Genomic DNA, 16,031 nt, shown 5'->3' with positions numbered 1-16,031 from the left:
TTACTGTTAAAAGTTGAATTGTACCTATAGGTCCCAGTTAGAGAAATTCTTAAGACAATATGCAATTTTCACTCTATCAACCGAGTGTGGAGCGGCTCCTCCATTGAAGTCCACGTGGGTCCCAGTGAGTATTGGATCTTTTCTTCAGGTACTTCCATAGGATACGTTACGCTGAGAAGGGGACGTGAACATCTGGCAGCAGGTGAGTATGTGTGAGTGTGTCTGGATGTAATAAAACTTTATTTTCACAGTGTGTGTGTCTTGTGTTAATTTACACATTTCTTCACTGGTGAACTACACGTACCAGCGGGCCCTTAATGCCCCGCATGCTGGTACTTGTGGTTCTCCAAGTACCAGAATGCGGGAGAGGCTAGCTGGGACCTGTAGTTCCATTGTAAAGACAATGTTGGTAATTCTATTTTTAACACTACACCTACACTATCAACCCGCCACCCACTGCCCAGGGTGGCGGGGATAGCCCCGGGCTATCAGTCTAGGCCAGGGGTGCCCTGGAGAGGGAGACCCCTTATTGGAGGGTCCCCAACTCCCCAGGTATCCCTGGCCTGGGCTGACTAGTGGTCAGGACTCATGCTGCGGCTGGGGGGCCCGGTGAAAGGGCTCCCCTGGCTGTGGCATCAGTCCCCCGCTAGAAAGGGTCTGGAGCTGGTTTTAAATTTAGGGGAAACCTCACACCATTTTTTTTCTCTCTATATTTAAAACCAGCTCTGTCCCTGCTGCCTGGTGCTAGTTCTTAAATTACAGTGGAACCCTACACATTTTTTTCCCTGTAATTTTAAGAACCAGGACTGGCTGGCAAGTCCGGGGCTGGTTATGCTTTTTAAATAACATTAACCCATTTTTACAGGTCTTAACACACAAGCAGCTTACACATATCTCACTGATATGTGCAGGCTGCTAGCTCGGGAGAGATTTGCAGAGAGAAAACACTGCAATCTCGGGTGAATAATCTCATCTTCACTTGCAACTCGGGGGAGATATCTCATTCTGCTTCACCATCGGACATCTCACTCTCAGCTAAACTCACATCTTGGTAAATTTGAGAGTTTCAGAAGCCTCAAATCTCCTGAGTTTCAGCGTGGCTAACCGAGTTGAAAAAAAGAAACAACTCTCCCAGACTCAATTCTTAGTAAATTTACCCCTTACACTCTTATGTAGTGTTTTTATACATACTATTCATATTATTCAAGTAGAAAAATCACTAATTAATCAAATCAAACAAAAATAAAAAATAATTTAGGGTATGCAATCACTTAATATAGTGGTTAAAAAACTGGGCACCGCGGCACCCAGTCACCGGGGTGCAGCTGCCGGAGAGAAGCTGCTGTCAGTTTTTTTTCTCTATGCATCTAATCAGGCCTGGACAAAACGTCGATCGCGATCTACCGATAGCTAGCGGAGCTCCCGCCGGTAGATCGCGATCAACTTTCCTTCAGAAACTGGAACGCTGGCCTCTGAAGAAGCCTCTGATCGCTTAAGCATTCCCAGTGATGCAGTGTGGGTCATGCCGTCACCCATGCATCTGCACAATGCATCACTGGGAACTTGTTAGGATCCTGCGCGCCTGCTGGATCCAGCTTGATCCAGTCAGCGCAGCAGCAGCGGGAGTGACAGCAGGAGGAGTGGTCCCCAGTGTGAACTTCAGTCAGGTACATTCTGCACAGGGGTGTGGGGGCTACTAGTTGGGGCACTGCCTAAGAGGCCCTACTACAAGGGGTACTGCATAATGGGAACAATGACAGGGGACTTTACATAAGGGGCACTACTACAGGGGGCCTTACATAAGGAGCACTACTACAGGGAGCATTGCATAAGGGGCACTACTACTGGGGGCATTGAATAAGGGGCACTACTATACTGGGCATTGCGTAACGGGCACTACTACAGAGGGCATTGTATAATGGGCAGTACTACAGGGGGCACTACATAAAGGGCAATACTACAGGTAATTCATTTGGCTTAGGGGTGCCTCGAAAAAATGAAGGAGACCCTAAAGGGGGGTGTCCATTTTGCGATATTAGCAGACGATTGCACGATAACGACGTCGTTATCGTGCAATCACTTGCAAATCACGCATGTATTGGGCACATTTAGGTCGGAAACTACCAGTGATGTGCGTGCCCGCTGGTCGTTTCCAACATTTATCATAGCCCGTACATGCTGGTCAACCTGACGATCACGTCAGGTTCAACATGTACACGAATGATGGATGTCCCTGCACTGAACAACTGAACATTCAGTATAGGCACATCACAGACATAGAAACGACAGCACGATTACAATGACATAATCGTGCTGTCGTTTCTATGTCAGTTAATGGATAGGCACCTTAAGGGTGCCTTGAACTGAAAAAGTTTGGGAACCACTGACTTAATAGATGAATGGTGATTACAGATGTATCAATTATGCAATAAAGAAGACCAAAACAATAAAATATTTAATGAACAAGACAAACAATCAACCTATTATTCATTTATTAAAAAATTTATTTGGCTGCTTATAATTATCACTGTGCGAAAGAGGGGCACAGTCCTGAAATGTGTCGCAGACACTTTGTATCTACAAGGCTTTGGAGCTTTTCTCATAACAAGTCTAATGGAGCATATACACGGTCAGATTTGTCAGATCTGTCAGATAAACGGTTTGAACGATTTTACCAAAGATTTGAACGATTTGAACGATTTTTGACTGCATTAAAATTAATGGAATCGTCCAAGTCTGACTGCAAACACATCAGATGTCAGATATCGTTATCTGACCATCGGGAAGGCGCATCGTTCAAATCGTTCATCTGACAGATCTGACAGATATGTCAGATATGTCAGATTTTCCTTCAGATATGAACGATTGAACGATTTTTTAAAATCGTTATCGTTCAGATCTGAAGAAAAATCTGACCGTGTGTATGCTCCAATAGCCTGTGGCCACGTCAGCTGTATTAACATTGCAACAAATTGGCTTTTTTTCCACATCAGTGAAATGGGTTTACGTATTTACACTAAACTAGCAGGAAATTCCAGCACTGCACATTTCTCAAAGCATCGCATTGAACACAAAGCTCCGCAGCATGCCCTTCAAGTAATAAAATAGGGTACAGCATGGTGTAGTAGACTCATTTTTTCAGCTTCAAGCTTTGCTAACCTGATGTTCTTTTTACACATTTTGCTACATTCTTGGTATTTCTAAGTTGATTTTTAGTCCCATCTTGATCTAACAATTGCAATTATACAGCATATTTTCTTTCCTTCCAATACTTTCTATTTTACCACATTGTTTGTATTTTTGTTTCCTAGGCCATATGGTATGTACAGTATGTACAACAGTATTTATTCAATCCCCCATTTGTTCTCTGTGCTTTGAGGTAAGATTGTACTTTCCCAGTCTACAAGTCACAGTTATTGTAGCTAAAGGTACCGTAATGTCACCAATTGCTGCACTAACTGCCCCTCACTTAGGTCCCTGAAGTTGCAGTGTGTTGTGATTTTGCAGCACATAAGTCTTAGAACAGAAACGTACAGTGTAAATGCAGCTACAAATGGTGCTGTGTATGTACTTACCCTCCTAAAATACATGCTGGGGACACTTTTCTTTATCAATGTGGATCATCCTACATTTACATTTTCACTGCTCTTTATCTTTTGTATAAAAGGTGCCATTTTTAATATAAGTGAGCAAATTACTAACCACAAAATTATCAAACACAATATTCCTAAATTAAAAAAGATATATATTTTCCAGAACAGGTTTAGTAAAAATGTGTTGTTAATATTATCTACCAGTATGTAGGGTTAGACTACTATAGACCAGGGTGTAAGGGATATTTATTCATTTATGAGATCTCTAAACTCTGTAATGTATTGTGATACTTCTACAAGGAGTTACTGTTTCAAATCCTACCGTGACCAATATCTTCTTATCAGTACTGTACAACTATGTCACTTTGGTAATGCTAGCTTTAACAGGAAAGATGTTGCAGACTATAAGGGGGATAATCAAATGCAGGTGAAGTTTTGAAATACCCTGCGGTGCACCGCAAGTTTATTCATATTCAATTGCTGGATAGAGAATCAGTCATGGTGATTTCTATAGGAATTACTGCGGCTATTTTCTCGCAGCCCCAGAGCAGGTTTACAAAAATAGAAAAAATCTGTATTATAAGTTTTACATGTTGGGGACCCCTTCAAAACCCATCTGAAACTCCACTTAATGACTAATTAGGCAATTGGAAGTTTTCAATTAGCCTAATTGGTCCAATAATTACATGTCATTATTGGTTGTTAAAATCAATGACTTCAAATTGCCCCAAAATTAACTTTTTTTGTTAATTTATGCACCCCAAAAGTAATTAAAGCAATTATTTAAACAAACAATAATTGCTTTATATATTTTTTTTTTATAATTGTCCTAAAATCAACCCAAAATCACCTTTTTCTACCCCCTTTTTTTTAAGCATTTTTCATTTTATAAAACGAAAAAAGTTTGCTTTTTATAATTTTTTTACTTCATAAAAAATGCACAAATCATCCATTTGCTTCATTTTAAAAGAACAATATATTTTTCTTTGGTACAATAAAAACCATTATTAATGTTACCCAATTTATTTATGTTTTTGTGACCGATTTTTTTTCTGTTGGATACCACAATAATAGAAAATTGGTTGTGCTGCTTACTACTTTTTTTGCTGGGAAAACCTTGCAATCAATTAGATATGCCCCTAAGGGCCTAATTCCGAGTTAGGAGTAAAGCAGAAAATAGCAAGTAACTGGGCACCTGGAAGAACCATGCTGCAATGTAAGGCGTACAAATACATGTATTATTTTGCATGTGGGGTACATATTGGCTGCTTTCATATGTAGCTCATAATTGCTAATCAAACTTTATGTTTACACTGTAATTTAGATTTTTGTTTGGACACACCCCTCCCAAATCTAAATCTCTCTGCACATTTTATATCTGCCCCACCTGCAATGCAGCAGTTACTTGTCCTTTTCGACTTTACTCCCAACTCAGGATCTGTGGTTACAAAAAGCATATTGTTCCAAGTTAAATTATTATGTTGTAATTCTATACATAATGTTTCTGTTTGAAAGACGGCACAGTTATGTGTGAGATGACTGGGTGAGCAGCGTATCTGGGATTCAATGGACTACTAAAAAAAATGCCCCCTACTGCCAGGGTTTAGTTTGTGCTGGAACTCACAGGAACACTGGGCCTGATTCAGACCTGCTAGCGAGCGCTGAGCGCTCGCAAGTGGGTCGATGTTGCCCAAGTGCGCATGCGCATGACGGAGGCGGCTCCGTCGTGCGCATGCGCGAGACCTGAATAACGACGGCCATGCCGTCATTATGGGTCTCGCACCAAAGGGGGCATGCTGTCGATGGTGATTGACAGCACGCCCCCTTTGGTGGGCGTGCCGGGGGCGTGGCTGCCCAGACGGAGGCGTCCCCATGGGAACGCCTACCGTCTGGGGCCAGCCCCACTGACATCACTAGTGATGTCAGTGGGAGTGCTTTTGGCTCTGATAGAGCCAAAAGCACTCCAGGGCTTGCGGCAGCGAGACCCTACCGCAAGGGTCTCATCGCAAGCCCCGATGGTCGCGATGGTCTTGACCATCGCGACCATCATTTTGGCCGCTCGCTATAGCTGTGGGTGGTCACCCACAGCTATGCGAGCGGCCAGGAGGCCGCTCCAAAAAGTAAGAGGGAAGGCCCTGATTCAGAGCGAGCGCTCTGTCAGAGCGTCCGGTTCTGAGTCAGGGCCACAGTCCTGATACTACTTTTGGAACCTTTGTCTTAAATGTTCACAGATACTTTTAATGTCTTCACAACACGCCATGTTTTTTTTTAGTTCTACTTTTCCTCTACAACCTATTCTGCCTTTATATAGAGAGAGGTCATAGACTAGCAATCATACTCTATGACAGAGGCTTCCTAAAGTCATTTAGCCCACAAACTCATAAACTAGCACTCATCCTCTGACTCATATAACATGTTCATGGGTTAGCAGAGTGCCCTCATTTGATGTGACTTTGTCTTAGACATTTTCTAGTCTGTATAACAGGCTCCTGTCACTTATATCACATCGCTTTGTAATGGTATCACTTTTGGGCTGGGTGTGATATATGATATCAACATTTATCGACATTCATAATGTTGACACGAGAATGTAGACAAGGTTTCAAAGTTGACAGTTGTCATGTCAGTATTCACTGTGTTATCTCTGAATAATATTGACATTATTTTGCATTATTCAGTATTGTCAACATTGCAAATCTCGATAATACTATCTAACCGTAACCACAGCCCAACCATAACCGCAGCCCAACCTTAACTGCAACCCAACCGTAATCACAGCCCAACCATAACTGCAACCTACCCCTTATGCTGATATATTCATAATATAGACATGCATAATGTTGACATTTTACACATGTTGACATTTTGAACTTGTATCCTGCACCAAAAGCAATAGTTATATGTATAATCCTATTCAAGGGATAATTTCTCATACCTCTGTATATCTAATAAACATTGACTTTAAATAAATGAGAGCAAGGCCCTGAGTGCACTAAGCGTATACTGATTCCTTTTCTTTTCTTTAGTTTTGGACATGTGAACATTTTGAAAGTCGACATTATGAACAAAGTTGTCGACTGAATGTCAACATTTTGAATGTCAACAATATGACTACATACCTTTGGGCTGTGTGGTTCAATAAAGGCAAAACTGAGATGTGAGGTTCACCATACATGAGACTCATTACATTACACAGATATAAGACAATAAATCCAAGAAAACTTACATCTAACATGTGACAACAATTTCTTATGTTTTATGGAAACTATAATCAGTTCCTACAGGAACACAAAATGTAAAATATATGTTTTGATATTGAAAAGAGCCACTGGTAACATTATATAATGGGGAAATGGGAAATCGTCGCAAAGGCAATAGAAATGTAATATATTGATTCGATAGAAATACCTCTATTCCCTAACCTTGAAGTCCAAGGTTAAGCTGTTAATGGGTAGTGATGGTGCTCACTAGAGTTATATATTGATACAAGGAAAGTTGAAGAGAAAGAAAAACTCTGTTTGGTGAGCACTCTTAAAACTTAAATAGGAATTTAGTTTAAAACATAACTTTTATTATAGAATAAATAAAATAATGATCTCTAAAGCTGCATACACACACAACGATTTTACGAACGATTTTCTGTCAGATGATCTGTCAGATATTTTAAAGTGTAATGAACGATTTTTTTGAACTACAAGCGATTTATGCATATTCCCTTAATGAAAATCGTTGAGTTGGTCAGTCTGACTGAACTACAAACTACAAGCATGAATGCGCATGAACGATAATCGTTCATCGTTTTAACTCAGAAAGTGAACGATTTTTACAACGATTGAATGACAAACGATATCGTTAACGATAATCGTTCAAAAAATCGTTGTGTGTGTATGCACCTTAAGTAGCAAGCAAAGAACAATTTTATGAAATTTCAACCGAAATCTATTACATGCATCAGTTCCAAATGTAATCCCTGTCGGGATAACACAATCTGATTTACACATTTTTTATTTATTTATATTCTTTTGTATTTATCTGCATCTCTAATTCTAGGATGCCGTGATTCTAAAAAGTTTGGGAAGAACTTCTTTAATGTATTAGCCGAGATTTTCTACTGAGAGGCTGATGAATCACAATCAAAACACCCACAAACTATACGCCCTATCAGACCAATGTACAACACGCCTCCCGGTCAATACATATTTGTACAAGCACATTTGACCTTCAATTATTCTAAGGGGAGGTATTAGACATATGCCTACCACTTCCTTTGGATATCTGTGAGCAGAGTATTGAATGGCTGCAAGAAATGTCCATCTGAACTAACTCTGCTATGATAGGACATGCCACGGCACATTGAACAAGCCAGAACGGCGAAACGCGCATCAGGGCAAGGGTGTCCATGACTGAGCAGCACGAGACACCCCAGCATACAGTTTGTATTCCTCTGTTTCTATTTTTATTACGTGCACCTACCTCTTGAATTGTCTGAGGATACGCAGACGCACGGTTCCTATTATGGATTGTGCATTTTGAGCTGGTATATGTGCATTATCCTTTAACCTATATATGACCTACTCGGTAAACATCTATATTGATACTATTAATATCAAATTGTTACATTAGCACCTTATAAATACATGTTCTGTTGTTAATTCATATTTATACATCTATTTATGGTGACAAATTGATACTTCATAAAACTGTTGCACTGGCACTTTATGTATCTATGTTGACATTGTATCAAAACTGCTACCATTTAATTTTTGTACTGGCACTTTATAAGTATATTCATGATGTTTTGCTGCTAAACCTATAGACATATTTGTACTCATGGTAATAAATTGTTACCTTATAAAATTATTGAATTGGCATTTTACATATTCATGCTAATATTCTGTCCAATTGTTACCATAAAATAATTGCACTGGCACTTTGCATATGTATTTATGATGTTTTGCTGCCAATACGGGATTGTGCAATGAGACAGTCATTTTTTCAACTCTACAATACTTTGCTCTATGCATTTTTTCATTTCATAGGCTATAACCTAAGCCCGCTTCTGTTGGCTCAAACAGAATAAGTGATATCTCACTGATGTTATAGCTGTGCAGATAGTGTTAAGAGTGCACGAATTTTGTTAACATCATCTAACAAATCTATTCATGTTGACTTTTTGTCAAATTGCTATCATCTACTAGTTGTTGCACTGGCACCTCATAGATTATTGACAAATATTAGCAACACATCTTGTAATTTACATCCTTTCTATTGCTCTATTGATTGAGGACTATCTCAAACAGAGTAATATTCTCATTAGGGGTCCAATGCTTGGGATTGGTATGAAATGTCGACACCAGAAGACCGGCAGCAGTGAAGATCCCGACAGCTAAAACGGTAAGTATTTACTAACCCTACTCCCCCCCCAACCCTCCTTTAGGGGTGCCTAACCTAACCTTCCCCCCTAGTGCCTAAGCCCCTTAAGTGCCTAAACCTAAACCCTCTATCCCCGCAGCCTAAACCTAAGTCTCCCGGGGGGTGCCTAACACTAGCCTCCCCCCCCGGGGATGCCTAACCCTAACCTTCCCTTCTCCTAGCCTAACCCTAAGTCCCCCCCCCGGGAGCCCCTAACCTAATCCACCCCCCCCCGCGCGGCTGTCCGCACCCGACGCCTGGCTTACCTTCGTTCGGTATGTTGGACGTTGGGCTCCCGGCATAGGTGTAATGACAGATGTCGGGATTTTGACACCTGTCATTAGTACCCTGCCGGGATTTGACAGTTGGGAAGCCGGCGTTCGGCATTTCGACTGTCGGCTTCCTGACTGCATCCCCAATGCTTTGCGTAAGACCCTTAACAGCAGAAATGAAAATTTGAGCAACATCCCCTTTACACTGTTGTATCTAAGGGCAACCAGCTTTCTCAATCTCTCACTCCTCACAGATGGCCAAGGCTAATTGAGAAGCCGCAGAATTCAGAACAGCAGTGTCTCTACCCTGACCCTCCTTTTTTCGTCACATATAGGTGCCCGTACAGAAGGAACTCACTGATGCATACCAACCAAAGCTATTTGTAGCTGATAACATTGTAACAATTATCTTGAATTATATTCGCCAAGTATTTGTGCAGATAGGATAAGGAGGCAATTAAATTTTATAATATTGTGTTACTAACACTATTTGGTATCTATGTTGCAGTTTGGGGAGCTCTTTTTATCGGCCAGTTTTCTAATATTGGTTATCTGAAAATTTCTCTCATAACTACACAAACAAAGACTTAAGAAGCATACCCTCAAGCAGATTGTGTTATGTATTTTAGCCCAAAGAGCCTGACAGGGATTACATTTGGAACTGATGCTTTTAATAGATTTCGATTGAAATTTCATAAAATTGTTCATTGCTTGCTATATATTGAGAGATCATTATTTTATTTATTCTATAATTATGTTTTAAACTAAATTCCTATTTAAGTTTTAAGAGCGCTCACCAAACAGAGTTTTTCTTTCTCTTCAACTTTTCACTGGTAACATTCCCAAGTATAATGACAGAATATGAGAGTGTCTTTACATTCTATTTTCATTTATTTATCCAGCAGGGGGAATAAAAGTTATTGTTCTCTGATCTCAGTCATTTCCTGCAAAATGTGGCTAAAGTAGGCCCCAGGTCAGGGCCTGGCGGGTCAGCCACTTGACAGCTCCAGTTGGTCTAGGTAGTCTAGTGGGTGATCCGCATGGTGATGACAATGATTGAGGCCCTGCTGGTACCGGCTTCATCCCCAAGTTATGGTGCATACACACGGTCACATTTTTCTTCAGATCTGAACGATAACGATTTAAAAAATTGTTCAATCGTTCATATCTGAAGGAAAATCTGACATATCTGACATGCCTGAACGATGGACGATGAACGATGTGCGTTCCCGTTTGTCAGATAACGATATCTGACATCTGATGTGTTTGCAGTCAGACTTGGACGATTCCATTCATTTTAATGCCGTCAAAAATCGTTCAATCGTTCAAATCATTCAAATCGTTCAAAAACTTTGGTCAAATCGTTCAAAACGTTCAATCGTTCATCTGACAAATCTGACCGTGTGTATGCTCCATTACCTCTGCAACGTGGTGTGGATCATACTCCTAAGCATTTTACAGAGTGTGTTTACTTATAAAAGTTATTCATATCTATTTTATATAATCAAACTTTCAAACTTGTATTTTAGGTTCAGAGGTTATTAATTTAAGATCTAAAAAAAAACCTACACAAATATATCACGTGTAACATACATATATCATATTATTGGCTAAACATAATATATATATATATATATATATATATATATATATATAATCATATCACATTAATAGTTAGTATTTGGCATACACAATTATTTTTACATAAACATAGAATTTATGATCATTGTGGTTGGGCACTGACATTCCCACTGAGCATGTCACGTGTAACCAACATGTACAGCAATTTAATACTAGTAGTCTGTCCAGCATTCTAAGGCTGACTACAGCAGCAGATTTATTGGCTGTGATAACAGAATGACACACTCACACTGTATATATATATATATATATATATATATATATATATATTGGGGTATATTATACAGAATGAATACGATTTATGACACATTCAAAAATTATCCCAGATATTTCCCACACTTTGATTTGCATTATTCTTCTCCTTTTAGCACTGCTACTCATATTGGGAAGATTTTGTTTTTAGGTCTCTGTATATGACATTACCACTGTACAGCAGCAATTATTATCTTCATATCTTTTATGATTTTCGGAACCTCATGAACGACAGATTTCCAGATGAGAGATATCAGCCCTAATTACATAATACTGCAGCGACAACACAGTGAGACTCATTAAATCAACCACTGACCTTCCATTCTTTTTAAAATGATAAATGATACACAATATACAAATTAGTTATGATTTTCTCATGTTTTTTTATTTATAGATTATGGATGTTTTCCTAAGTGCAATATATCAGCAATTTACAATCAATCTATGACACAGAGTAATGTGTCTCAGGGAAACCAGATGGAAATGTATCCTCTTACTCTGCGAGCTGGTCTCTGAACTCACCAGAGAGCCTCTTAGAGTTTATCAATAAAATATGGGACCAGAGATTAGCATTCCAGTTGGTGCTCATATAACTGGGAGTATAACCTCCTGATTATATATACACATATACATGTACATATATAAGCCTATCAAATCATAAATCTAAAATCTCATTTATCTTGAAGAATGGTTATACCAATCAACAGTACACCAAGGCATATCATGTTTACTAATAATCTATGTATCAAATACCGCCCAGTCCAAAATGTAAACATATGTAGTACATCTGCAAGCGCATCTTATGGTAAGGCAATATTCTTATATTTTCAGTACATTGGAACCATTCCTATTGTAATTCAAAAAGGAATGCGGAATTATTTGAAGACATTATAGTTACCCACTGAATTGTCACCACTGACCAGCTAGCATTCATAAACCCAAATCAGACTGGTAAATAAGGTCTTCAGCTGCACCTCCTAGTTATACACGGCCACACCAGTGGGGTCAGTACTAGGGGGAATGGAGACCGCCCCATGGAAAAGAAAATTGCATATAGACCTCATTTTGTTTTTCTATTATTAAACAATAATAACTGTAAATAAGTTGCATATAATTGCCAGTATATATGCCAGCAGTTAGTGAGATGTTGCTACCACGGCATTGCTAGCAATAACTTATCATCCACATTGCCTTGGTAGTAATACGTCACAATGAAACTTATTTCTTTCATTTTTTTGTTATAGTAAACTTGGTTTGTTTCTGTGTCATTTTCCATTCTCTAGCACACTCCATATATAATTACACCTGACAACAAGGACAATGTGGTAACTGAATTTTTTTCATGTAAAAAAAAACCAAACTGTATCCCAAACATATTTTGTTATGTTTGTAACATGTGCTACATTCATTTTCAATCAACTTAGTCTGACCCTCTGTAGGGGAATATCTAGTAATTGTGTGTACAGACTGATGTCACTGCATATTCAGGAATTCCTTATGGAAAGGGGAAATCTTTGATACAGTATTTACTGATAACAGTACATACAGGACACTATATGCCATAGTGACCTCACTGGTGTCTTCAGAATAAATGAAAGGAGCCATCAGTGCAGTTTCTTGTTGTTTTCCCCTCATATAACATAGTGTTGCTGCTGTATTGTAAGCATTCTATATAGTACAGTACTGCAATGCCATATATGTATATATGTCCTGTGTACTTGCTGTTATTGGTGGCCCTAGGCTTGCATAGTACAGTACAGTACAATACAACTTACTGCATTTTTCTGGATGTTGTGTGACTGAACTAAGAGCTTACACTACTGTACTGTATGTCTGTTCTTTATAATTCATGTGTATGGATATTGACTCAATGGCATTCAGGAAAGTGTTACACAATGTATAATAATGGTAGAGATATGTTGCAGTAGCTATTGGCGTGGAGTGGTGTGTATAAAATATGAATCTGTAAAATGGCAGTACTGATGATTACACAGAACTAGCAATTGCTGCTGGAGAAAGGACAAGTACAGTAATGCTGCATTGTGACTATTGCTGTATGTAAGCCATGCTACACACAACATAAGGTTTAACATATTGTCATCTATGTGAGGCTTTATTTTATTCCAAAGAGTATATAAGGATATTTGTCCCATACATATAATGGGCCACTGCAGATACACTGTAATGTATGAGGCATGACTGCTGCCTATTATAGGTTGATGCAATATGGTTGTTGTTGTTGCTGATTACTGAAGATGCCTAGAACACAGGTCCCTGTGTATTATATAATATGGAAGCCTGCACTGTAATCATATGATACCAGTAAACCACTAAAATCTTTCAGATCCACAGCACGTGTTTACATTGCTATGATGGCTGTGTGATATATAGCTGCTATCGCGACAATCTATCCCACACCTGTGACATGATTTGTGGTTACTACCCATGTATCAGCAGATGAAGCATAATAACTGGACAACACCTACTGTACACCCAAGCCAAGTTAAGGTCGCGACATAGGACCTGGCTCTCACCTGCAGCCCGGGGGGGAGAGGGAGTGGAAGGTGGAGAGGGAAAACATCTCAGCTCGATCCGCCATCTTCAGCCAGAGAGGAGATGGACTGGAAGCGGATCATGCACAGACACACCCTGGGGACAGGGAGAAGAGGATAGCTCCAGCCACAGGATGAGACAACCTCTGATACAAAGGAAGAGACTGCAGGATAGGCAGGGTGACAGTCCTGGGGACAGCGCCCAGTGACAGCTCAGCAGAACAGTCAGCAGAGACAGACAGACATCTCTTACTACATGGAGAGTCTCATCCCCTCCTCTTCTTCTCTCTCGTCACTCCGAGGTCCGTCTCTCACCCGCCAGAGTCTGTCTACTCGTTTACTGGGATTGAGATGGGTTGCTGCAGCCTGATGCGGTCACATCCAGAAGAGACTGCACAAGCTCGTAACCAATACACAGACTGGGGGAGGAGGAGGGAGGGAAGGAGGAGAGAGAGGGTGGTTGCTTGTATGTGGCTATGGATATAGGAAGTCCCATAAGGAAGGATGGAGAAAGGACAGCAGCTAGGCGGGCAGAGGCTCTGTAGCATAGACAGGCAGGCAGAGCAGGCGTAGTATTAGTAGTAGCGGAGGTGCGCTGTCCGCTCTGTGGTGCTGAATGTGAAATCCCGGTCGCAGGTTTATTAAACAATTCAGTCTAGCGCAGATTCTCTAAAAGCAGCAGCATTGCACAGTATTAGGAATCAAGTTATTTTCCAGTACAGCTACATATATGCGCCGAAAAACACCAAATATACAGAGAAGCTTTCAATGAAACACACGGACGTCACACTCATTATGAAATCCTCACAAGAGTTAATCCCCCATTCTGGGATTTTCGTGGTACATGGATTAAAAAAAAAAAAAGATAATAATTCTATAATACATGCCTGGAACATCTGTTGCGTGTAATAAATAGGTTGTGACTCCTGTCTTCGATGGTATGAAACATTTTTGCCATTACTGATGTGCATGAGTTAAAACCATATTTTTTAAAAGTCTCCATTCTGCTATTATTTTTAAAAGATAAAGCAAAATACAAATATATTAAATTATTGTTATTTTATTTCCCACTAGGGTCATGACCTTATTTTTTTCTCAAACCTTGAGCTGGTATCCAATGATCACCAACGTTGACAGAACCTACACACTCCAAGGCATAACTATGGACACATCTGATGTTCTGGGACATTCAGTGATTTCCACCCAACATTGCAAATACTACATCATATGTGACTTTTAGGAATTAATATATCTCGCTCATTTTAATCTAGCTATGATAAAAGCATATAACTCCATTCCGCAGCCTTATTCTCATACCATGGGGTAAAAGTAATAGATTGTGATTTCTTAAAACATGCAATTTTTCTGCAAAAAACAAGTGAGTTCGCATTCTTCATATGTAATAGGCTTCAAGAGCATGTAAACTCGCAAAAACAACCATTCTTGCACCGACAAAACACGCCATCCAGATGTTGCCCATGTAAAACATACAACTCTCCGGATGTAATAGGCTGCTCGCAAAAATAAACTTATGAAATATTAGACTGATCCCAGGACGGCAAGTTTAATTTTGTGACTTTACTGTGACTCAACATCTAAGGCCTATTTACACAGAAGATGGTCATTAACCAGTGAAACATGCATGTTGGTGGTGGATATGTCCCTGTACTAAGTGTCTATATACAAAATTAATAGGATCAATGTATGCTGTTAAATTAGTTTAGTAAGAATGATTCAGGTGATCCAGTTTTGCTGCTATAAATGATCCTGTGTAAAACAGAGACACATTACTAATAATGACAGCTGTGGATGAAATTGTCTCATACAGTAATTGAAAGAGACCCAGTCACTTTGAAATTACATACATGGGCGCCGAGAGGGGGGGTGCGGGTACAGTTTACCTGGGCCCGGGCTTGCTAGAGGGGCCCCCTCATTCACAGCACCTCAGCACACAGCTTGTCCTGGGCTGCTGTGTGAGACTGCTTGTGGATGCTGCAGCAGCCGGAGCAGTCTCCTATGGCTGTGGGGGGGAGCAATCACACTGATCGCGCCCCCCTTGCTTAGCACCGGGCTTGGGGCTTACAGCGCCCCCTTTCCTGGCGCGCAGCATCGCTGAAAAAGATCAGAGCCGTGCTTGTTTTTCTTTTTTGGAGCGGCCTCTTGGCCGCTCGCATAGCTGTGGGCGTCTCTTGTGTGCCCCTGTCGTTTTTCAGAAAATTCTGCACCACCAAATTTATTGTGCGAGCAAAACATAGGACGTGCTGGAATTTGCCCAGATGTAATGCCCGCACAATATTGGTGACGTCAGA

General features: G+C 40.1%; 1 protein-coding gene across 2 annotated transcripts in view; it reads right to left on the bottom strand.

Moving 5' to 3' along the window:
- The window catches only part of MAPK8IP2 (mitogen-activated protein kinase 8 interacting protein 2), a 77,700-nt gene extending 63,582 nt beyond the window's left edge, over window positions 1-14,118 (bottom strand). Inside the window, exon 1 of one of the 2 annotated variants that reach the window (XM_088447096.1) lies at window positions 13,705-14,118. In XM_088447096.1, coding sequence (XP_088303222.1) covers window positions 13,705-13,769 — 65 coding nt within the window. In that variant the 5' untranslated portion in view covers window positions 13,770-14,118. The remainder of the gene's footprint in view (window positions 1-13,704) is intronic. The other variant, XM_088447105.1, reaches the window with a different exon arrangement.
- Between the last annotated feature and the right edge of the window lie 1,913 nt (window positions 14,119-16,031).

The sequence above is a fragment of the Taudactylus pleione genome, unplaced genomic scaffold, assembly GCF_031769625.1.
Source record: "Taudactylus pleione unplaced genomic scaffold, aTauple2 ptg000019l, whole genome shotgun sequence".
Lineage (NCBI taxonomy): Eukaryota > Metazoa > Chordata > Amphibia > Anura > Myobatrachidae > Taudactylus > Taudactylus pleione.
This window is presented reverse-complemented; position numbering and strand designations above follow the sequence as displayed.